The 23,485-nt window shown below is 49.2% G+C and overlaps 1 protein-coding gene across 2 annotated transcripts; it reads left to right on the forward strand.

The window, feature by feature from the left end:
* The first annotated feature begins 299 nt into the window (after nt 1-299).
* On the forward strand, nt 300-22,750 carry SLC35B2 (solute carrier family 35 member B2). 2 transcript variants are annotated; one of them, XM_073671599.1, is made up of 4 exons: nt 300-418; nt 20,401-20,591; nt 20,781-20,938; nt 21,573-22,750. In XM_073671599.1, the coding sequence occupies exons 1-4, from the start codon at nt 396-398 to the stop codon at nt 22,509-22,511; spliced, it is 1,311 nt and encodes a 436-aa protein (XP_073527700.1). In that variant the 5' UTR covers nt 300-395; the 3' UTR covers nt 22,512-22,750. The 2 variants fall into 2 exon arrangements, with proteins under 2 accessions (XP_073527700.1, XP_073527701.1); XM_073671600.1 differs by lacking the exon at nt 300-418 and adding an exon at nt 19,773-19,894.
* The last annotated feature ends 735 nt before the right edge of the window (nt 22,751-23,485 follow it).

The raw sequence follows: 23,485 nt of genomic DNA on the forward strand, positions 1-23,485 counted from the left end.
TACATTATACAGGAGAGAGAGGAGCGTCCATACATTATACAGGAGAGAGAGAGGAGTGTCCGTACATTATACAGGAGAGAGAGAGGAGCGTCCATACATTATACAGAGGAGAGAGGAGCGTCCATACATTATATAGGAGAGAGAGGAGCGTCCATACATTATACAGAGGAGAGAGAGAGGAGCGTCCATACATTATACAGGAGAGAGAGGAGCGTCCATACATTATTGCTGTTGTCCGGACACTTCCCGCAGATGTCGGCAGGTGGCGCACATTTCCCGTCACGTCGCTCCTCCTCGCCGCCAGGTGGCGCTGTTCCCCGGGGCGGGTGGTCGCTGTATTCTGTCAGCAGGAGACTCTTGTGTTCGGGAATCATTATAGAGCGGGGACCGGAGAGATGAGGAGCGCAGCCCGGATTCGGTGAGTGATGTGTGCGGGCGTGACGTCAGAGAGCAGCCACGTCACCGCCGTATAAGGAGAGAACCGGGGCCCGAACCGAGACTCCGACACCAAATGTGTCCCCCTATATAGCGTCCCCTCCCCGGTGTGTCCCCTTATATATCGTACCGTCCCCTCCCCTGTGTGTCCCCCTATATAGCATCCCCTCCCCTGTGTGTCCCCTTATATAGCGTCCCGTCCCCTCCCCTGTGTGTCCCCCTATATAGTGTCCCCTCCCCGTGTGTCCCCCTATATAGCGTCCCCTCCCATGTGTGTCCCCCTATATAGCGTCCCCTCCCGTGTGTGTCCTCGTATATAGCGTCCCCTCCCCTGTGTGTCCCCCTATATAGTGTCCCCTCCCGTGTGTGTCACCTATATAGCATCCCCTCCCGTGTGTGTTCCCTATATAGCATCCTCTCCCCTGTGTGTCCCCGCTATAGCGTCCCCTCCCGTGTGTGTCCTCGTATATAGCGTCCCCTCCCCTGTGTGTCCCCCTATATAACGTCCCCTCCCGTGTGTGTCCCCCTTAATAGCGTCCCCTCCCGTGTGTGTCACCTATATAGCGTCCCCTCCCGTGTGTCCCCCTATATAGCGTCCCCGTATATAACATCCCCTCCCGTGTGTCCCCGTATCTAACGTCCTCTCCAGTGTGTGTCCCTCTTTATAGCGTCCTCTCCCGTGTGTGTCCCCCTATATAGCGTCCCCTCCCGTGTGTGTCCCCCTATATAGCGTCCCCTCCCGTGTGTGTCCCCCTATATAGCGTCCCCTCCCGTGTGTGTCCCCCTATATAGCGTCCCCTCCCGTGTGTGTCCCCCTATATAGCGTCCCCTCCCGTGTGTGTCCCCCTATATAGCGTCACCTCCCGTGTGTGTCCCCCTATATAGCGTCCCCTCCCGTGTGTGCTCCCGTGTGTGTCCCCCTATATAGCGTCCCCTCCCGTGTGTGTCCCCCTATATAGCGTCCCTTCCCGTGTGTGTCCCCCTATATAGCGTCCCCTCCCGTGTGTGTCCCCCTGTATAGCGTCCCCTCCCGTGTGTGTCCCCCTGTATAGCGTCCCCTCCCGTGTGTGTCCCCCTGTATAGCGTCCCCTCCCGTGTGTGTCCCCCTGTATAGCGTCCCCTCCCGTGTGTGTCCCCCTGTATAGCGTCCCCTCCCGTGTGTCCCCGTATATAGCGTCCCCTCCCGTGTGTGTCCCCGCATATAGCGTCCCCTCCCGTGTGTGTCCCCGCATATAGCGTCCCCTCCCGTGTGTGTCCCCGCATATAGCGTCCCCTCCCGTGTGTGTCCCCGCATATAGCGTCCCCTCCCGTGTGTGTCCCCGCATATAGCGTCCCCTCCCGTGTGTGTCCCCGCATATAGCGTCCCCTCCCGTGTGTGTCCCCGCATATAGCGTCCCCTCCCGTGTGTGTCCCCGCATATAGCGTCCCCTCCCGTGTGTGTCCCCGCATATAGCGTCCCCTCCCGTGTGTGTCCCCGCATATAGCGTCCCCTCCCGTGTGTGTCCCCGCATATAGCGTCCCCTCCCGTGTGTGTCCCCGCATATAGCGTCCCCTCCCGTGTGTGTCCCCGCATATAGCGTCCCCTCCCGTGTGTGTCCCCGCATATAGCGTCCCCTCCCGTGTGTGTCCCCGCATATAGCGTCCCCTCCCGTGTGTGTCCCCGCATATAGCGTCCCCTCCCGTGTGTGTCCCCGCATATAGCGTCCCCTCCCGTGTGTGTCCCCGCATATAGCGTCCCCTCCCGTGTGTGTCCCCGCATATAGCGTCCCCTCCCGTGTGTGTCCCCGCATATAGCGTCCCCTCCCGTGTGTGTCCCCGCATATAGCGTCCCCTCCCGTGTGTGTCCCCGCATATAGCGTCCCCTCCCGTGTGTGTCCCCGCATATAGCGTCCCCTCCCGTGTGTGTCCCCGCATATAGCGTCCCCTCCCGTGTGTGTCCCCGCATATAGCGTCCCCTCCCGTGTGTGTCCCCGCATATAGCGTCCCCTCCCGTGTGTGTCCCCGCATATAGCGTCCCCTCCCGTGTGTGTCCCCGCATATAGCGTCCCCTCCCGTGTGTGTCCCCGCATATAGCGTCCCCTCCCGTGTGTGTCCCCGCATATAGCGTCCCCTCCCGTGTGTGTCCCCGCATATAGCGTCCCCTCCCGTGTGTGTCCCCGCATATAGCGTCCCCTCCCGTGTGTGTCCCCGCATATAGCGTCCCCTCCCGTGTGTGTCCCCGCATATAGCGTCCCCTCCCGTGTGTGTCCCCGTATATAGCGTCCCCTCCCGTGTGTGTCCCCGTATATAGCGTCCCCTCCCGTGTGTGTCCCCGTATATAGCGTCCCCTCCCGTGTGTGTCCCTCTATATAGCGTCCCCTCCCGTGTGTGTCCCTCTATATAGCGTCCCCTCCCGTGTGTGTCCCTCTATATAGCGTCCCCTCCCGTGTGTGTCCCTCTATATAGCGTCCCCTCCCGTGTGTCCCCGTATGTAGCGTCCCCTCCCGTGTGTGTCCCCGTATGTAGCGTCCCCTCCCGTGTGTGTCCCCGTATGTAGCGTCCCCTCCCGTGTGTGTCCCCGTATGTGGCGTCCCCTCCCGTGTGTGTCCCCGTATGTGGCGTCCCCTCCCGTGTGTGTCCCCGTATGTGGCGTCCCCTCCCGTGTGTGTCCCCGTATGTGGCGTCCCCTCCCGTGTGTGTCCCCGTATGTGGCGTCCCCTCCCGTGTGTGTCCCCGTATGTGGCGTCCCCTCCCGTGTGTGTCCCCGTATGTGGCGTCCCCTCCCGTGTGTGTCCCCGTATGTGGCGTCCCCTCCCGTGTGTGTCCCCGTATGTGGCGTCCCCTCCCGTGTGTGTCCCCGTATGTGGCGTCCCCTCCCGTGTGTGTCCCCGTATGTGGCGTCCCCTCCCGTGTGTGTCCCCGTATGTGGCGTCCCCTCCCGTGTGTGTCCCCGTATGTGGCGTCCCCTCCCGTGTGTGTCCCCGTATGTGGCGTCCCCTCCCGTGTGTGTCCCCGTATGTGGCGTCCCCTCCCGTGTGTGTCCCCGTATGTGGCGTCCCCTCCCGTGTGTGTCCCCGTATGTGGCGTCCCCTCCCGTGTGTGTCCCCGTATGTGGCGTCCCCTCCCGTGTGTGTCCCCGTATGTGGCGTCCCCTCCCGTGTGTGTCCCCGTATGTGGCGTCCCCTCCCGTGTGTGTCCCCGTATGTGGCGTCCCCTCCCGTGTGTGTCCCCGTATGTGGCGTCCCCTCCCGTGTGTGTCCCCGTATGTGGCGTCCCCTCCCGTGTGTGTCCCCGTATGTGGCGTCCCCTCCCGTGTGTGTCCCCGTATGTGGCGTCCCCTCCCGTGTGTGTCCCCGTATGTGGCGTCCCCTCCCGTGTGTGTCCCCGTATGTGGCGTCCCCTCCCGTGTGTGTCCCCGTATGTGGCGTCCCCTCCCGTGTGTGTCCCCGTATGTGGCGTCCCCTCCCGTGTGTGTCCCCGTATGTGGCGTCCCCTCCCGTGTGTGTCCCCGTATGTGGCGTCCCCTCCCGTGTGTGTCCCCGTATGTGGCGTCCCCTCCCGTGTGTGTCCCCGTATGTGGCGTCCCCTCCCGTGTGTGTCCCCGTATGTGGCGTCCCCTCCCGTGTGTGTCCCCGTATGTGGCGTCCCCTCCCGTGTGTGTCCCCGTATGTGGCGTCCCCTCCCGTGTGTGTCCCCCTATGTGGCGTCCCCTCCCGTGTGTGTCCCCCTATGTGGCGTCCCCTCCCGTGTGCGTCCCCTCCCGTGTGTGTCCCCCTATTGGCGTCCCCTCCCGTGTGTGTCCCCCTATGTGGCGTCCCCTCCCGTGTGTGTCCCCCTATGTGGCGTCCCCTCCCGTGTGTGTCCCCCTATATAGCGTCCCCTCCCGTGTGTGTCCCCCTATATAGCGTCACCTCCCGTGTGTGTCCCCCTATATAGCGTCCCCTCCCGTGTGTGCTCCCGTGTGTGTCCCCCTATATAGCGTCCCCTCCCGTGTGTGTCCCCCTATATAGCGTCCCTTCCCGTGTGTGTCCCCCTATATAGCGTCCCCTCCCGTGTGTGTCCCCCTGTATAGCGTCCCCTCCCGTGTGTGTCCCCCTGTATAGCGTCCCCTCCCGTGTGTGTCCCCCTGTATAGCGTCCCCTCCCGTGTGTGTCCCCGCATATAGCGTCCCCTCCCGTGTGTGTCCCCGCATATAGCGTCCCCTCCCGTGTGTGTCCCCGCATATAGCGTCCCCTCCCGTGTGTGTCCCCGCATATAGCGTCCCCTCCCGTGTGTGTCCCCGCATATAGCGTCCCCTCCCGTGTGTGTCCCCGCATATAGCGTCCCCTCCCGTGTGTGTCCCCGCATATAGCGTCCCCTCCCGTGTGTGTCCCCGCATATAGCGTCCCCTCCCGTGTGTGTCCCCGCATATAGCGTCCCCTCCCGTGTGTGTCCCCGCATATAGCGTCCCCTCCCGTGTGTGTCCCCGCATATAGCGTCCCCTCCCGTGTGTGTCCCCGCATATAGCGTCCCCTCCCGTGTGTGTCCCCGCATATAGCGTCCCCTCCCGTGTGTGTCCCCGCATATAGCGTCCCCTCCCGTGTGTGTCCCCGCATATAGCGTCCCCTCCCGTGTGTGTCCCCGCATATAGCGTCCCCTCCCGTGTGTGTCCCCGCATATAGCGTCCCCTCCCGTGTGTGTCCCCGCATATAGCGTCCCCTCCCGTGTGTGTCCCCGCATATAGCGTCCCCTCCCGTGTGTGTCCCCGCATATAGCGTCCCCTCCCGTGTGTGTCCCCGCATATAGCGTCCCCTCCCGTGTGTGTCCCCGCATATAGCGTCCCCTCCCGTGTGTGTCCCCGCATATAGCGTCCCCTCCCGTGTGTGTCCCCGCATATAGCGTCCCCTCCCGTGTGTGTCCCCGTATATAGCGTCCCCTCCCGTGTGTGTCCCCGTATATAGCGTCCCCTCCCGTGTGTGTCCCCGTATATAGCGTCCCCTCCCGTGTGTGTCCCCGTATATAGCGTCCCCTCCCGTGTGTGTCCCCGTATATAGCGTCCCCTCCCGTGTGTGTCCCCGTATATAGCGTCCCCTCCCGTGTGTGTCCCCGTATATAGCGTCCCCTCCCGTGTGTGTCCCCGTATATAGCGTCCCCTCCCGTGTGTGTCCCCGTATATAGCGTCCCCTCCCGTGTGTGTCCCTCTATGTAGCGTCCCCTCCCGTGTGTGTCCCTCTATGTAGCGTCCCCTCCCGTGTGTGTCCCTCTATGTAGCGTCCCCTCCCGTGTGTGTCCCTCTATGTAGCGTCCCCTCCCGTGTGTGTCCCTCTATGTAGCGTCCCCTCCCGTGTGTGTCCCTCTATGTAGCGTCCCCTCCCGTGTGTGTCCCTCTATGTGGCGTCCCCTCCCGTGTGTGTCCCTCTATGTGGCGTCCCCTCCCGTGTGTGTCCCTCTATGTGGCGTCCCCTCCCGTGTGTGTCCCTCTATGTGGCGTCCCCTCCCGTGTGTGTCCCTCTATGTGGCGTCCCCTCCCGTGTGTGTCCCTCTATGTGGCGTCCCCTCCCGTGTGTGTCCCTCTATGTGGCGTCCCCTCCCGTGTGTGTCCCTCTATGTGGCGTCCCCTCCCGTGTGTGTCCCTCTATGTGGCGTCCCCTCCCGTGTGTGTCCCCGTATGTGGCGTCCCCTCCCGTGTGTGTCCCCGTATGTGGCGTCCCCTCCCGTGTGTGTCCCCGTATGTGGCGTCCCCTCCCGTGTGTGTCCCCGTATGTGGCGTCCCCTCCCGTGTGTGTGTCCCCGTATGTGGCGTCCCCTCCCGTGTGTGTCCCCGTATGTGGCGTCCCCTCCCGTGTGTGTGTCCCCGTATGTGGCGTCCCCTCCCGTGTGTGTGTCCCCGTATGTGGCGTCCCCTCCCGTGTGTGTGTCCCCGTATGTGGCGTCCCCTCCCGTGTGTGTGTCCCCGTATGTGGCGTCCCCTCCCGTGTGTGTGTCCCCGTATGTGGCGTCCCCTCCCGTGTGTGTGTCCCCGTATGTGGCGTCCCCTCCCGTGTGTGTGTCCCCGTATGTGGCGTCCCCTCCCGTGTGTGTGTCCCCGTATGTGGCGTCCCCTCCCGTGTGTGTGTCCCCGTATGTGGCGTCCCCTCCCGTGTGTGTGTCCCCGTATGTGGCGTCCCCTCCCGTGTGTGTGTCCCCGTATGTGGCGTCCCCTCCCGTGTGTGTGTCCCCGTATGTGGCGTCCCCTCCCGTGTGTGTGTCCCCGTATGTGGCGTCCCCTCCCGTGTGTGTGTCCCCGTATGTGGCGTCCCCTCCCGTGTGTGTGTCCCCGTATGTGGCGTCCCCTCCCGCGTGTGTGTCCCCGTATGTGGCGTCCCCTCCCGTGTGTGTGTCCCCGTATGTGGCGTCCCCTCCCGCGTGTGTGTCCCCGTATGTGGCGTCCCCTCCCGCGTGTGTGTCCCCGTATGTGGCGTCCCCTCCCGCGTGTGTGTCCCCGTATGTGGCGTCCCCTCCCGCGTGTGTGTCCCCGTATGTGGCGTCCCCTCCCGCGTGTGTGTCCCCGTATGTGGCGTCCCCTCCCGCGTGTGTGTCCCCGTATGTGGCGTCCCCTCCCGCGTGCGTGTCCCCGTATGTGGCGTCCCCTCCCGCGTGCGTGTCCCCGTATGTGGCGTCCCCTCCCGCGTGCGTGTCCCCGTATGTGGCGTCCCCTCCCGCGTGCGTGTCCCCGTATGTGGCGTCCCCTCCCGCGTGCGTGTCCCCGTATGTGGCGTCCCCTCCCGCGTGCGTGTCCCCGTATGTGGCGTCCCCTCCCGCGTGCGTGTCCCCGTATGTGGCGTCCCCTCCCGCGTGCGTGTCCCCGTATGTGGCGTCCCCTCCCGCGTGCGTGTCCCCGTATGTGGCGTCCCCTCCCGCGTGCGTGTCCCCGTATGTGGCGTCCCCTCCCGCGTGCGTGTCCCCGTATGTGGCGTCCCCTCCCGCGTGCGTGTCCCCGTATGTGGCGTCCCCTCCCGCGTGCGTGTCCCCGTATGTGGCGTCCCCTCCCGCGTGCGTGTCCCCGTATGTGGCGTCCCCTCCCGCGTGCGTGTCCCCCTCTGTGGCGTCCCCTCCCGCGTGCGTGTCCCCCTCTGTGGCGTCCCCTCCCGCGTGCGTGTCCCCCTCTGTGGCGTCGCCTCGCGTGCGTGTCCCCCTCCTGTGGCGTCGCCTCGCGTGCGTGTCCCCCTCCTGTGGCGTCGCCTCGCCTGTGGCGGCCCCCCCCTGTGGCGTCGCCTCTCCTGTGGCGGCCCCCCCCTCTGTGGCGTCCCCTCCGTGCTGTGTGCCCCCCCCCCCCCTCTGTGGCGTCCGTCCCCTCCCTTCTGTGGCGTCCCCTCTCTTGTGGCCCCTCCCCTCCGCTGTGTGGCCCCTCCCCTCTGTGGCGTCCGTCCCCTGTGGCGTCCGTCCCCTCCCCTCTGTGGCGTCCGTCCCCTCCCCTCTGTGGCGTCCGTCCCCTCCCTTGTGTGGCCCCTCCCCTCTGTGGCGTCCGTCCCCTCCCTTGTGTGGCCCCTCCCCTCTGTGGCGTCCGTCCCCTCCCTTCTGTGGCGTCCGTCCCCTCCCCTCTGTGGCGTCCGTCCCCTCCCTTCTGTGGCGTCCGTCCCCTCCCTTCTGTGGCGTCCGTCCCCTCCCTTCTGTGGATTCCCCTCTCCTGTGGCCCCTCCCCTCTGTGGCGTCCGTCCCCTCCCTTCTGTGGCCCCCCCCTCTGCTGTGTGGCCCCTCCCCTCTGTGGCGTCCGTCCCCTCCCCTCTGTGGCGTCCGTCCCCTCCCCTCTGTGGCGTCCGTCCCCTCCCCTCTGTGGCCCCCCCTCTGCTGTGTGGCCCCTCCCCTCTGTGGCGTCCGTCTCCTCCCTTCTGTGGCGTCCCCTCTCCTGTGGCCCCCCCTCTGTGGCGCCCCCTCCACTGTGTGGGCCCCCCCTCTGTGGCGTCCCCTCCCCTGCGTGTCCCCTCCCCTGTGTCCCCTCCCCTGTGTGGCGTCCCCTCCCCTGTGTGGCGTCCCCTCCCCTGTGTGGCCCCCCCCCTCTGTGGCGTCCCCTCCCCTGCGTCCCCTTCCTGTGTGTGCCCCCCCTTCCTGTGTGTGCCCCCCCCCTCTGTGTGCCCCCCCCCCCCTCTGTGGCGTCCCCTCCCCTGTGTTAGTGATTGTTGGGTGTTGTGGGCTGAGTGTGGCAGTGGCTGATGGATCTCTCCTGTCCTCCTCCCCCTTCTCTCCTCCAGTGCTGACTTGTTCCCTGCACACAGATAGCCATTGTGACCTGTGCACTCCCAGCAAGGGTTAAACCTACAGACCCTGCAGCTGCCTGTACAGGAGGGCTGTAACCCCCGCAATGCCACTGACCAGCACACTACTCCCATCATCCTCACTGCAGGAGTAATTTATACCAGCAGAGCAGGGGTTATGGCCTCTCCTTGTGCCATCGCCTTCCTGGTATTGATTTATGTGATGTCTCCAGGTACAATGTGCTGAGGCCAAACTGTGCCGCACCGCCCCTCCTCAGCTGCATAGTAGTTATATACTTGTATACGTAGTATTATAGCTGTTATATTCTTGTACATAGGGGCAGTATTATAGTAGTTATATTCTTGTACATAGGGGGCAGTATTATAGTAGTTATATTCTTGCACATAGGGGCAGTATTATAGTAGTTATATTCTTGTACATAGGGGCAGTATTATAGTAGTTATATTCTTGTATATAGCGGCAGTATTATAGTAGTTATATTCTTGTACATAGGGGCAGCATTATAGTAGTTATATTCTTGTACATAGGAGCAGTATTATAGTAGTTATATTCTTGTACATAGGAGCAGTATTATAGTAGTTATATTCTTGTACATAGGAGCAGTATTATAGTAGTTATATTCTTGTACATAGGGGGCAGTATTATAGTAGTTATATTCTTGTACATAGGAGCAGTATTATAGTAGTTATATTCTTGTACATAGGAGCAGTATTATAGTAGTTATATTCTTGTACATAGGTGCAGTATTATAGTAGTTATATTCTTGTACATAGGGGCAGTATTATAGTAGTTATATTCTTGTACATAGGGTGCAGTATTATAGTAGTTATATTCTTGTACATAGGGTGCAGTATTATAGTAGTTATATTCTTGTATATAGAGGACAGTATTATAGTAGTTATATTCTTGTACATAGGAGCAGTATTATAGTAGTTATATTCTTGTACATAGGGGGTAGTATTATAGTAGTTATATTTTTGTACATAGCAGCAGTATTATAGTAGTTATATTCTTGTACATAGGAGCAGTGTTATAGTAGTTATATTCTTGTACATAGGGGCAGCATTATAGTAGTTATATTCTTGTATATAGAGGACAGTATTATAGTAGTTATATTCTTGTACATAGGAGCAGTATTATAGTTGTTATATTCTTGTACATAGGGGGCAGTATTATAGTAGTTATATTCTTGTACATAGTAGCAGTATTATAGTAGTTATATTCTTGTACATAGGAGCAGTATTATAGTAGTTATATTCTTGTATATAGAGGACAGTATTATAGTAGTTATATTCTTGTACATAGTGGCAGTATTATAGTAGTTATATTCTTGTACATAGGGGGCTGTATTATAGTAGTTATATTCTTGTACATAGTGGCAGTATTATAGTAGTTATATGCTTATATATAGAGGCAGTATTATAGTAGTTATATTCTTGTACATAGGGAGCAGTATTATAGAAGTTATATTCTTGTAGATAGGAGGCAGTATTATAGTAGTTATATTCTTGTACATAGAGGCAGTATTATAGTAGTTATATTCTTGTACATAGAGAGCAGTATTATAGTAGTTATATTCTTGTACATAGAGAGCAGTATTATAGTAGTTATATTCTTGTACATAGGGGGAAGTATTATAGTAGTTATATTCTTGTACATAGGAGCAGTATTATAGTAGTTATATTCTTGTACATAGGAGCAGTATTATAGTAGTTATATTCTTGTACATAGGGGCAGTATTATATTAGTTATATTCTTGTACATAGGGGGCAGTATTATAGTAGTTATATTCTTGTACATAGGGGGCAGTATTATAGTAATATTCTTGTACATAGCAGTATTATAGTAGTTATATTCTTGTACATAGAGGCAGTATTATAGTAGTTATATTCTTGTATATTGGGGGAAGTATTATAGTAGTTTTATTCTTGTACATAGGAGCAATATTATAGTAGTTATATTCTTGTACATAGGGGGCAGTATTATAGTAGTTATACTCTTGTACATAGGGAGCAGTATTATAGTAGTTATATTCTTGTACATAGGGGGCAGTATTATAGTAGTTACATTCTTGTACATAGGAGCAGTATTATAGTAGTTATATTCTTGTACATAGGGGGCAGTATTATAGTAGTTATACTCTTGTACATAGGGAGCAGTATTATAGTAGTTATATTCTTGTACATAGGGGGCAGTATTATAGTAGTTATACTCTTGTACATAGGGAGCAGTATTATAGTAGTTATTTTCTTGTACATAGGGGGCAGTATTATAGTAGTTATATTTTTGTACATAGCAGCAGTATTATAGTAGTTATATTCTTGTACATAGGGAGCAGTATTATAGTAGTTATATTCTTGTACATAGGGAGCAGTATTATAGTAGTTATATTCTTGTATATAGGGGGTAGTATTATAGTAGTTATATTTTTGTACATAGCAGCAGTATTATAGTAGTTATATTCTTGTACATAGGGGGCAGTATTATAGTAGTTATATTCTTGTACATAGGGGGCAGTATTATAGTAGTTACATTCTTGTACATAGGAGCAGTATTATAGTAGCTATATTCTTGTACATAGGGGGTAGTATTATAGTAGTTATATTTTTGTACATAGCAGCAGTATTATAGTAGTTATATTCTTGTACATAGGAGCAGTATTATAGTAGTTATATTCTTGTACATAGGAGCAGTATTATAGTAGTTATATTCTTGTACATAGGAGCAGTATTATAGTAGTTATATTCTTGTACATAGGAGCAGTATTATAGTAGTTATATTCTTGTACATAGGGGCAGCATTATAGTAGTTATATTCTTGTACATAGGAGCAGTATTATAGTAGTTATATTCTTGTACATAGGAGCAGTATTATAGTAGTTATATTCTTGTACATAGGGGCAGTGTTATAGTAGTTATATTCTTGTATATAGAGGACAGTATTATAGTAGTTATATTCTTGTACATAGGAGCAGTATTATAGTAGTTATATTCTTGTACATAGGGGGAAGTATTATAGTAGTTATATTCTTGTATATAGAGGACAGTATTATAGTAGTTATATTCTTGTACATAGGAGCAGTATTATAGTAGTTATATTCTTGTACATAGGGGGCAGTATTATAGTAGTTATATACTTGTACATAGGGGGAAGTATTATAGTAGTTATATTCTTGTATATAGAGGACAGTATTATAGTAGTTATATTCTTGTACATAGGGGGAAGTATTATAGTAGTTATATTCTTGTACATAGGAGCAGTATTATAGTAGTTATATTCTTGTACATAGGAGCAGTATTATAGTAGTTATATTCTTGTACATATGGGCAGTATTATATTATATTCTTGTACATAGGGGGCAGTATTATAGTAGTTATATTCTTGTACATAGGGGGCAGTATTATAGTAATATTCTTGTACATAGCAGTATTATAGTAGTTATATTCTTGTACATAGAGCCAGTATTATAGTAGTTATATTGTATATTGGGGAAGTATTATAGTAGTTTTATTCTTGTACATAGGAGCAATATTATAGTAGTTATATTCTTGTACATAGGGGGCAGTATTATAGTAGTTATACTCTTGTACATAGGGAGCAGTATTATAGTAGTTATATTCTTGTACATAGGGGGCAGTATTATAGTAGTTACATTCTTGTACATAGGAGCAGTATTATAGTAGTTATATTCTTGTACATAGGGGGCAGTATTATAGTAGTTATACTCTTGTACATAGGGAGCAGTATTATAGTAGTTATATTCTTGTACATAGGGGGCAGTATTATAGTAGTTATACTCTTGTACATAGGGAGCAGTATTATAGTAGTTATTTTCTTGTACATAGGGGGCAGTATTATAGTAGTTATATTTTTGTACATAGCAGCAGTATTATAGTAGTTATATTCTTGTACATAGGGAGCAGTATTATAGTAGTTATATTCTTGTACATAGGGAGCAGTATTATAGTAGTTATATTCTTGTATATAGGGGGTAGTATTATAGTAGTTATATTTTTGTACATAGCAGCAGTATTATAGTAGTTATATTCTTGTACATAGGGGGCAGTATTATAGTAGTTATATTCTTGTACATAGGGGGCAGTATTATAGTAGTTACATTCTTGTACATAGGAGCAGTATTATAGTAGCTATATTCTTGTACATAGGGGGTAGTATTATAGTAGTTATATTTTTGTACATAGCAGCAGTATTATAGTAGTTATATTCTTGTACATAGGAGCAGTATTATAGTAGTTATATTCTTGTACATAGGAGCAGTATTATAGTAGTTATATTCTTGTACATAGGAGCAGTATTATAGTAGTTATATTCTTGTACATAGGAGCAGTATTATAGTAGTTATATTCTTGTACATAGGGGCAGCATTATAGTAGTTATATTCTTGTACATAGGAGCAGTATTATAGTAGTTATATTCTTGTACATAGGAGCAGTGTTATAGTAGTTATATTCTTGTACATAGGGGCAGTGTTATAGTAGTTATATTCTTGTATATAGAGGACAGTATTATAGTAGTTATATTCTTGTACATAGGAGCAGTATTATAGTAGTTATATTCTTGTACATAGGGGGAAGTATTATAGTAGTTATATTCTTGTATATAGAGGACAGTATTATAGTAGTTATATTCTTGTACATAGGAGCAGTATTATAGTAGTTATATTCTTGTACATAGGGGGAAGTATTATAGTAGTTATATTCTTGTATATAGAGGACAGTATTATAGTAGTTATATTCTTGTACATAGGAGCAGTATTATAGTAGTTATATTCTTGTACATAGGGGGCAGTATTATAGTAGTTATATACTTGTACATAGGGGGAAGTATTATAGTAGTTATATTCTTGTATATAGAGGACAGTATTATAGTAGTTATATTCTTGTACATAGGGAGCAGTATTCTAGTAGTTATATTCTTGTACATAGGGGGCAGTATTATAGTAGTTATATTCTTGTATATAGAGGACAGTATTATAGTAGTTATATTCTTGTACATAGGAGCAGTATTATAGTAGTTATATTCTTGTACATAGGGGGAAGTATTATAGTAGTTATATTCTTGTACATAGGGGGCAGTATTATAGTAGTTATATTCTTGTACATAGGGGGCAGTATTATAGTAATATTCTTGTACATAGCAGTATTATAGTAGTTATATTCTTGTACATAGAGGCAGTATTATAGTAGTTATATTCTTGTATATTGGGGGAAGTATTATAGTAGTTTTATTCTTGTACATAGGAGCAATATTATAGTAGTTATATTCTTGTACATAGGGGGCAGTATTATAGTAGTTATACTCTTGTACATAGGGAGCAGTATTATAGTAGTTATATACTTGTACATAGGGGGAAGTATTATAGTAGTTATATTCTTGTATATAGAGGACAGTATTATAGTAGTTATATTCTTGTACATAGGGAGCAGTATTCTAGTAGTTATATTCTTGTACATAGGGGGCAGTATTATAGTAGTTATATTCTTGTATATAGAGGACAGTATTATAGTAGTTATATTCTTGTACATAGGAGCAGTATTATAGTAGTTATATTCTTGTACATAGGGGGAAGTATTATAGTAGTTATATTCTTGTACATAGGGGGCAGTATTATAGTAGTTATATTCTTGTACATAGGGGGCAGTATTATAGTAATATTCTTGTACATAGCAGTATTATAGTAGTTATATTCTTGTACATAGAGGCAGTATTATAGTAGTTATATTCTTGTACATAGGGAGCAGTATTCTAGTAGTTATATTCTTGTACATAGGGGGCAGTATTCTAGTAGTTATATTCTTGTACATAGGAGCAATATTATAGTAGTTATATTCTTGTACATAGGGGGCAGTATTATAGTAGTTATACTCTTGTACATAGGGAGCAGTATTATAGTAGTTATATTCTTGTACATAGGGGGCAGTATTATAGTAGTTACATTCTTGTACATAGGAGCAGTATTATAGTAGTTATATTCTTGTACATAGGGGGCAGTATTATAGTAGTTATACTCTTGTACATAGGGAGCAGTATTATAGTAGTTATATTCTTGTACATAGGGGGCAGTATTATAGTAGTTATACTCTTGTACATAGGGAGCAGTATTATAGTAGTTATTTTCTTGTACATAGGGGGCAGTATTATAGTAGTTATATTTTTGTACATAGCAGCAGTATTATAGTAGTTATATTCTTGTACATAGGGAGCAGTATTATAGTAGTTATATTCTTGTACATAGGGAGCAGTATTATAGTAGTTATATTCTTGTATATAGGGGTAGTATTATAGTAGTTATATTTTTGTACATAGCAGCAGTATTATAGTAGTTATATTCTTGTACATAGGGGGCAGTATTATAGTAGTTATATTCTTGTACATAGGGGGCAGTATTATAGTAGTTACATTCTTGTACATAGGAGCAGTATTATAGTAGCTATATTCTTGTACATAGGGGGTAGTATTATAGTAGTTATATTTTTGTACATAGCAGCAGTATTATAGTAGTTATATTCTTGTACATAGGAGCAGTATTATAGTAGTTATATTCTTGTACATAGGAGCAGTATTATAGTAGTTATATTCTTGTACATAGGAGCAGTATTATAGTAGTTATATTCTTGTACATAGGAGCAGTATTATAGTAGTTATATTCTTGTACATAGGGGCAGCATTATAGTAGTTATATTCTTGTACATAGGAGCAGTATTATAGTAGTTATATTCTTGTACATAGGAGCAGTGTTATAGTAGTTATATTCTTGTACATAGGGGCAGTGTTATAGTAGTTATATTCTTGTATATAGAGGACAGTATTATAGTAGTTATATTCTTGTACATAGGAGCAGTATTATAGTAGTTATATTCTTGTACATAGGGGGAAGTATTATAGTAGTTATATTCTTGTATATAGAGGACAGTATTATAGTAGTTATATTCTTGTACATAGGAGCAGTATTATAGTAGTTATATTCTTGTACATAGGGGGAAGTATTATAGTAGTTATATTCTTGTATATAGAGGACAGTATTATAGTAGTTATATTCTTGTACATAGGAGCAGTATTATAGTAGTTATATTCTTGTACATAGGGGGCAGTATTATAGTAGTTATATTCTTGTACATAGGGGGAAGTATTATAGTAGTTATATTCTTGTATATAGAGGACAGTATTATAGTAGTTATATTCTTGTACATAGGGAGCAGTATTATAGTAGTTATATTCTTGTACATAGGGGGCAGTATTATAGTAGTTATATTCTTGTATATAGAGGACAGTATTATAGTAGTTATATTCTTGTACATAGGAGCAGTATTATAGTAGTTATATTCTTGTACATAGGGGGAAGTATTATAGTAGTTATATTCTTGTATATAGAGGACAGTATTATAGTAGTTATATTCTTGTACATAGGAGCAGTATTATAGTAGTTATATTCTTGTACATAGGGGGCAGTATTATAGTAGTTATATTCTTGTACATAGGGGGAAGTATTATAGTAGTTATATTCTTGTATATAGAGGACAGTATTATAGTAGTTATATTCTTGTACATAGGGAGCAGTATTATAGTAGTTATATTCTTGTACATAGGGGGCAGTATTATAGTAGTTATATTCTTGTATATAGAGGACAGTATTATAGTAGTTATATTCTTGTACATAGGAGCAGTATTATAGTAGTTATATTCTTGTACATAGGGGGAAGTATTATAGTAGTTATATTCTTGTACATAGGAGCAGTATTATAGTAGTTATATTCTTGTACATAGGGGGAAGTATTATAGTAGTTATATTCTTGTACATAGGAGCATTATTATAGTAGTTATATTCTTGTACATAGGGGCAGTATTATAGTAGTTATATTCTTGTACATAGGGGCAGTATTATAGTAGTTATATTCTTGTACATAGCAGTATTATAGTAGTTATATTCTTGTACATAGGAGCAGTATTATAGTAGTTATATTCTTGTACATAGGGGCAGTATTATAGTAGTTATATTCTTGTACATAGGGGCAGTATTATAGTAGTTATATTCTTGTACATAGGGAGCAGTATTATAGTAGTTATATTCTTGTACATAGGGGGCAGTATTATAGTAGTTATATTCTTGTATATAGAGGACAGTATTATAGTAGTTATATTCTTGTACATGGGAGCAGTATTATAGTAGTTATATTCTTGTACATAGGGGGCAGTATTATAGTAGTTATATTCTTGTACATAGGAGCAGTGTTATAGTAGTTATATTCTTGTACATAGGAGCAGTGTTATAGTAGTTATATTCTTGTACATAGGAGCAGTGTTATAGTAGTTATATTCTTGTACATAGGAGCAGTGTTATAGTAGTTATATTCTTGTACATAGGGGCAGTATTATAGTAGTTATATTCTTGTACATAGGGAACAGTATTATAGTAGTTATATTCTTGTACATAGGGAGCAGTATTATAGTAGTTATATTCTTGTATATAGAGGACAGTATTATAGTAGTTATATTCTTGTACATAGGAGCAGTATTATAGTAGTTATATTCTTGTACATAGGGAGCAGTATTATAGTAGTTATATTCTTGTACATAGGAGCAGTATTATAGTAGTTATATTCTTGTACATAGGAGGCAGTATTATAGCAGCTATATTCTTGTAGATAGGGGGCAGTATTATAGTAGATATATTCTTGTACATAGGAGCAGTATTATAGTAGATATATTCTTGTACATAGGAGCAGTATTATAGTAGTTATATTCTTGTACATAGGGGGCAGTATTATAGCAGTTATATTCTTGTACATAGGGGGCAGTATTATAGCAGTTATATTGTATATAGAGGACAGTATTATAGTAGTTATATTCTTGTACATAGGAGCAGTATTATAGTAGTTATATTCTTGTACATAGGGGGAAGTATTATAGTAGTTATATTCTTGTACATAGGAGCAGTATTATAGTAGTTATATTCTTGTACATAGGGGGCAGTATTATAGTAGTTATATTCTTGTACATAGCAGTATTATAGTAGTTATATTCTTGTACATAGGAGCAGTATTATAGTAGTTATATTCTTGTACATAGGGGCAGTATTATAGTAGTTATATTCTTGTACATAGGGGCAGTATTATAGTAGTTATATTCTTGTACATAGGAGCAGTGTTATAGTAGTTATATTCTTGTACATAGGGGCAGTATTATAGTAGTTATATTCTTGTACATAGGGAGCAGTATTATAGTAGTTATATTCTTGTACATAGGGGGCAGTATTATAGTAGTTATATTCTTGTATATAGAGGACAGTATTATAGTAGTTATATTCTTGTACATAGGAGCAGTATTATAGTAGTTATATTCTTGTACATAGGGGGCAGTATTATAGTAGTTATATTCTTGTACATAGGAGCAGTGTTATAGTAGTTATATTCTTGTACATAGGGGCAGTATTATAGTAGTTATATTCTTGTACATAGGGAACAGTATTATAGTAGTTATATTCTTGTACATAGGGAGCAGTATTATAGTAGTTATATTCTTGTATATAGAGGACAGTATTATAGTAGTTATATTCTTGTACATAGGAGCAGTATTATAGTAGTTATATTCTTGTACATAGGAGGCAGTATTATAGTAGTTATATTCTTGTACATAGAGGCAGTATTATAGTAGTTATATTCTTGTACATAGGAGCAGTATTATAGTAGTTATATTCTTGTACATAGGGAGCAGTATTATAGTAGTTATATTCTTGTACATAGGAGCAGTATTATAGTAGTTATATTCTTGTACATAGGAGGCAGTATTATAGCAGCTATATTCTTGTAGATAGGGGGCAGTATTATAGTAGATATATTCTTGTACATAGGAGCAGTATTATAGTAGTTATATTCTTGTACATAGGGGGCAGTATTATAGCAGTTATATTCTTGTACATAGGGGGCAGTATTATAGCAGTTATATTCTTGTACATAGGGGGCAGTATTATAGTAGTTATATTCTTGTACATAGGGAGCAGTATTATAGTAGTTATATTCTTGTACATAGGGAGCAGTATTATAGTAGTTATATTCTTGTACATAGGGGGCAGTATTATAGTAGTTATATTCTTGTACATAGGGGCAGTATTATAGTAGTTATATTCTTGTACATAGGGAGCAGTATTATAGTAGTTATATTCTTGTACATAGGGAGCAGTATTATAGTAGTTATATTCTTGTACATAGGGAGCAGTATTATAGTAGTTATATCCTATAGAGAATGAGAAGGGGGGCGGGGAGGTGTGTGGGGGAAGGGTGAGGTGTGCGTGGGGCAAAGGCTGGGGGAGGGGAGGTGTTCGAGGGGTGGGGAGGTGTGCGGGAGGTGTGCAGAGGTGGGGAGGTGTTTGGGTTGCGGGGGTGGGGAGGTGTTCGTGGGCGAAGGCGGGTTTGCGGGCGGGGAGGTATTCGGGTTGCGGGGGGCTGGGAGGTGTTCGAGGGCGGGTTGTTTTTGGGGAAGGAGGGCAGGGGCGGATGGGGAGGTGTTCGGGTTGCGGGGGCGGTGAGGTGTTCGGGTTGCGAGGGCGGGGAGGTGTTCGGTGGAGGTGTGGACAGAGAGGGGAGGTGTTGCGGGGGACGGGGAGGTGTTGCTGGGGCAGGAGGCGTGGAGGTGTTAGGATGGCGAGGGCAGGGAGGTGTTCGGGGGTGGGGTTGTGTTTGGAGGAGGACGGCGGGGAGGCAGGGGCGAGGAGGTGTGGGCGGGGAGGGTTGGTGTTGCGGGGAGCAGGGCTGTGTGCTAGCTGAGCAGATCATGCTGGAGCAGTTTTGTCATTCATTTATCCAGATGTGAGAATCACTGATGAAACTGACCCGACACCACTGGCATGGGGGCAGGACACACTGGGGTAGGGGCCGGGACACACTGGGGTAGGGGCCGGGACACACTGGGGTAGGGGCCGGGACACACTGGGGTAGGGGCCGGGACACACTGGGGTAGGGGCCGGGACACACTGGGGTAGGGGCCGGGACACACTGGGGTGGGGGCCGGGACACACTGGGGTGGGGGAGGACGCTGGTGAGGTGAAGCAGGATGTGGGGGTGGGAGGGGGGGCAGGACAGGTGTTGTAATGGGAAGGACTACGCCTCCTCTCATTCCCCCATATTGTGTGGACGCAGCAGTGCGCTCCTTCCCTGTGGCCGGGGGTCTGTTCCCCCCAGCAGCCGCCGCCATCGTCTGCCTCGCTGTTGTCTGTCGGAGACTTTGGCAGAAGGTAAAGGAGCAGTCGCTGCAGCAGCGGATATTAACCCCTCACATCCCACACAGAAGAGGCTGGTGATACTAGCGTGTGATGTCACCGCGGGGCTGGTTGTCAGCAGTAGTGTCGGTGCTGTGTATCGGGACGTCTCGGACACTTTGCTCTTGGCTTTGTGGCTGCAGATAAGATGTTATCAGTCGCAGTAACGGCCACCGTGTTATCTGCAGGACAACGTCTGATAATGATGTGCCCCCCTCCCCCAATGAGCGGTGTCCCATGCTTTGCGGACCCCCGGTGAGCCGCCTCCCGTGCTTTGCGTTTCCCCAAATGAGCCGCGTCCCGTGCTCTGCGATCCCCCTAGGTGAGCCGCGTCCCTGCTCTGCGACCCCCGTCCGCGCATGCAGGGCCATGATGTGTCAGTAATTCCTGGACGTCCTCTGGGGGGCAGTCACTGTCTCTTCCCCAGGAGCTCGTATGATGGGGGTAGTAGTACCTTATGTAGCCTCCTCTCCTTTCCCCAGGTCTCTGCTCCTCCTGGTTTTCCTCCTGGGGGTCTCTGCTGAAGAGCCGCCCCCCGCTGCCCCGGCTGTGGATATATGGACAGACTTCTGGCTGCTGCGGTTTATGGTGAATATCGCCGGTTACGGCACGATCCTGATCCCGGGCTTCCTGCTCATACACTACTTCAAACGGCGCAACTACCTGGAGACGGGTGAGTGCATCCGCGGGGCGCTGCTGTCGTCGCGTGTGCGTGGGGCCGTGGCACATGATACTGGTCCTATAGGGAGGCCACGCCCCCTTATTACTGCCACAGATGGGGCGTGGCTTCATATTTCCGCCATTTTTCAGGTCCTGACCTCCGCAGAGGGCCTCACCTATGTCTCCCGTTGTTGCACCGCAGGTCGCGGGATCTGTTTTCCCGTGGTGAAGTCTTGTGTATTTGGACATGAGTCGAAGTCGCTGGCAGCAGATGAGCCGCCGTCCAGCGCCCGGGTAGATGCGGACCCCTCCACCACGCAGCAAGCCTTCAAGCTGCTCTTCTGTGCCGCCGGCCTCCAGGTAAGAGGCGCCACAAGTGTCCTCTAAGAGAGTCCATGGGAGAAATAAAGGGGAACCAGACGGTGCTGACACTGACCGGCGATGGGATGTAGATGCTGCTCTCGCACCAGTGTCCGGGCCTGCATCTGTTATACCCGGGCGATAGTGGGACATGGTGATCCATATTGTGTCTCATCAATCACCGGGAAGTCTCCCACCTCTGTCTCCCTCCCCCGCACGCATGCGCTCGGCCTTCCTCGTTGCCCTTCCCTACCCCGGACTCGCTCAACCTTTCCTCATTGCCCCTCCCCTGCACGCGCTCGGCCTTTCCCCCTTGCCCCTCCCTCCCCTGCACGGCCTTTCCCCCTTGCCCCTCCCTCCCCTGCACGGCCTTTCCCCCTTGCCCCTCCCTCCCCCGCGCGCGCTCGGCCTTTCCCCGTTGCCCCTCCCTCCCCTGCTCGTCCTTTCCCCGTCGTCGCCCCCCCCCCCCCCCCCCCCCCACGCTCGCTCGGCCTTTCTCCGTTGCCCCTTCCCTGCTCGGCATTTCCCCGTTGCCCCTCCCTCCCGCGCTCGGCCTTTCCCCGTTGCCCCTCCCCCGGTTTCGGGATCATTCCTCCCTCGCCCCTTTGTCATCTCGCTTCTCGTGTCTCCACAGATCTCGTACCTGACCTGGGGTGTCTTACAAGAGCGGGTGATGACCCGGACGTACTCCTCCTCCGATCCCGGGACTCCAGGGGAGAAGTTCAGAGACTCTCAGTTCTTGGTGTTCATGAACCGTATCCTGGCTCTGACGGTGGCCGGCACGTACTGCACCCTCACCAAGCAGCCGCGGCACGGGGCGCCCATGTACAAGTACTCGTTTGCTTCCCTCTCCAACATCCTGAGCAGCTGGTGTCAGTACGAGGCGCTGAAGTTCATCAGTTTCCCCACGCAGGTCCTGGCCAAGGCCTCCAAGGTCATCCCCGTCATGCTGATGGGAAAGGTGGTCTCCCACAAGAGCTACGAGTACTGGGAGTATCTCACCGCCGTCCTCATCTCCGTGGGCGTCAGCATGTTCTTACTGTCTAACGGGGGTGGTCACCGCGCTTCGGGGGTTACCACCTTCTCGGGGGTGGTCATCTTGGCAGGGTACATCGTGTTCGACAGCTTCACCTCCAACTGGCAGGACTCGCTCTTCAAGTACAAGATGTCGTCCGTGCAGATGATGTTCGGGGTGAACCTCTTCTCCTGCCTCTTCACCGTCTTCTCTCTGCTGGAACAGGGGGCTCTGCTGGACGCCATCCGCTTCATGTCGCGACACCCGGACTTCGCCTTCCACGCGGCTCTCCTGTCCGTGTGCTCGGCGTTCGGCCAGCTCTTCATATTCTACACCATAAACAAGTTTGGTGCGGCCATCTTCACCATCATCATGACTCTGCGCCAGGCGCTGGCCATCCTCCTGTCCTGCCTGCTGTACGGTCACCCGGTCACCCCGGTGGGGGCAGTCGGGGTGGCTGTGGTCTTTCTTGCCTTATTCCTCCGTGTCTATGCCCGGGGCAGGATGAAGATGAAGGGGAAGAAGGCGGCAGAATCTGCGGTGATACAGAAGGTGTGATGGGGATGTGACGATCGGTGCGTCCTACAATGGGGACTTGTCTGGCGGACCTCCGGGAGCGCCGCCTGTGGACTGTATCCTGTCACCGGGGAGCGCGGCGGCAGCAGGGTGGATCCGGCCGCCATCTCCCACTGGGGCAGAAGCTGAGCGCAGCTCCGAAGGAGAAACTTTTTTTTTTATTTGTATCCTGGACTGGAAACTTCTCATTCTTATTAAACGACACATTTACATTTTCTGCAGATTTAATTTCATAATTGCATCCAAAAAAATTACAAAATAGAAAATTGTGCAAACAGCAAAATATTCCAGCTCCGGAGCTCTGAATGCAACGTGTCCCCGAGGGCGATAATAATGTGACCGGACTGAAGTCGCCAAGAAGCTCAAAGTAAGGTAAAGGCTCAGAAAGTGCAGTATTGCTGGAGATCAGCGGTGACCTTGGCGGTGCGCCGGCTGGAGCTTGGCGATGCCCTGCCTTTGTTTGCAGTATGGTTGGAGCTTGGCGGTGCACTGGCTTTATGTTTGCAGTATGGCTGGAACTTGGCGGTGCGCCGGCTGGAACTTGGCGGTGCGCCAGCTGGAGCTTGGCGGTGCGCTGGCTTTATGTATGCAGTATGGCTGGAGCTAGGCGGTGCGCTGGCTTTATGTTTGCAGTATAGCTGGAGCTAGGCGGTGCGCTGGCTTTATGTATGCAGTATAGCTGGAGCTTGGCGGTGCGCTGGCTTTATGTTTGCTGTATAGCTGGAGCTTGGCGGTGCGCCGGCTTTATGTATGCAGTATAGCTGGAGCTTGGCAGTGCGCCGGCTTTGTTTGCTGTATAGCTGGAGCTTGGCGGTGCGCTGGCTGGAGCTTGGTGGTGCGCTGGCTTTATGTTTGCAGTATAGCTGGAGCTTGGCGGTGCGCTGGCTTTATGTTTGCAGTATAGCTGGAGCTAGGCGGTGCGCTGGCTTTATGTTTGCAGTATGGCTGGAGCTTGG

This window comes from Phyllobates terribilis, unplaced genomic scaffold (assembly GCF_046119375.1).
Source record: "Phyllobates terribilis strain yellow unplaced genomic scaffold, ASM4611937v1 Scaffold_3__8_contigs__length_932513732, whole genome shotgun sequence".
NCBI classification, from domain to species: Eukaryota; Metazoa; Chordata; class Amphibia; order Anura; family Dendrobatidae; genus Phyllobates; species Phyllobates terribilis.

Bases quoted from the DNA above. Each gene is read 5' to 3' on its own strand.
- SLC35B2 (XM_073671599.1), top strand. From the start codon at position 396: ATGAGGAGCGCAGCCCGGATTCG. The intron at 419-20,400 runs GTGAGTGATGTG...TCCTTTCCCCAG, and splicing joins AGGAGCGCAGCCCGGATTCG to GTCTCTGCTCCTCCTGGTTT. The intron at 20,939-21,572 runs GTAAGAGGCGCC...GTGTCTCCACAG, and splicing joins TCTGTGCCGCCGGCCTCCAG to ATCTCGTACCTGACCTGGGG.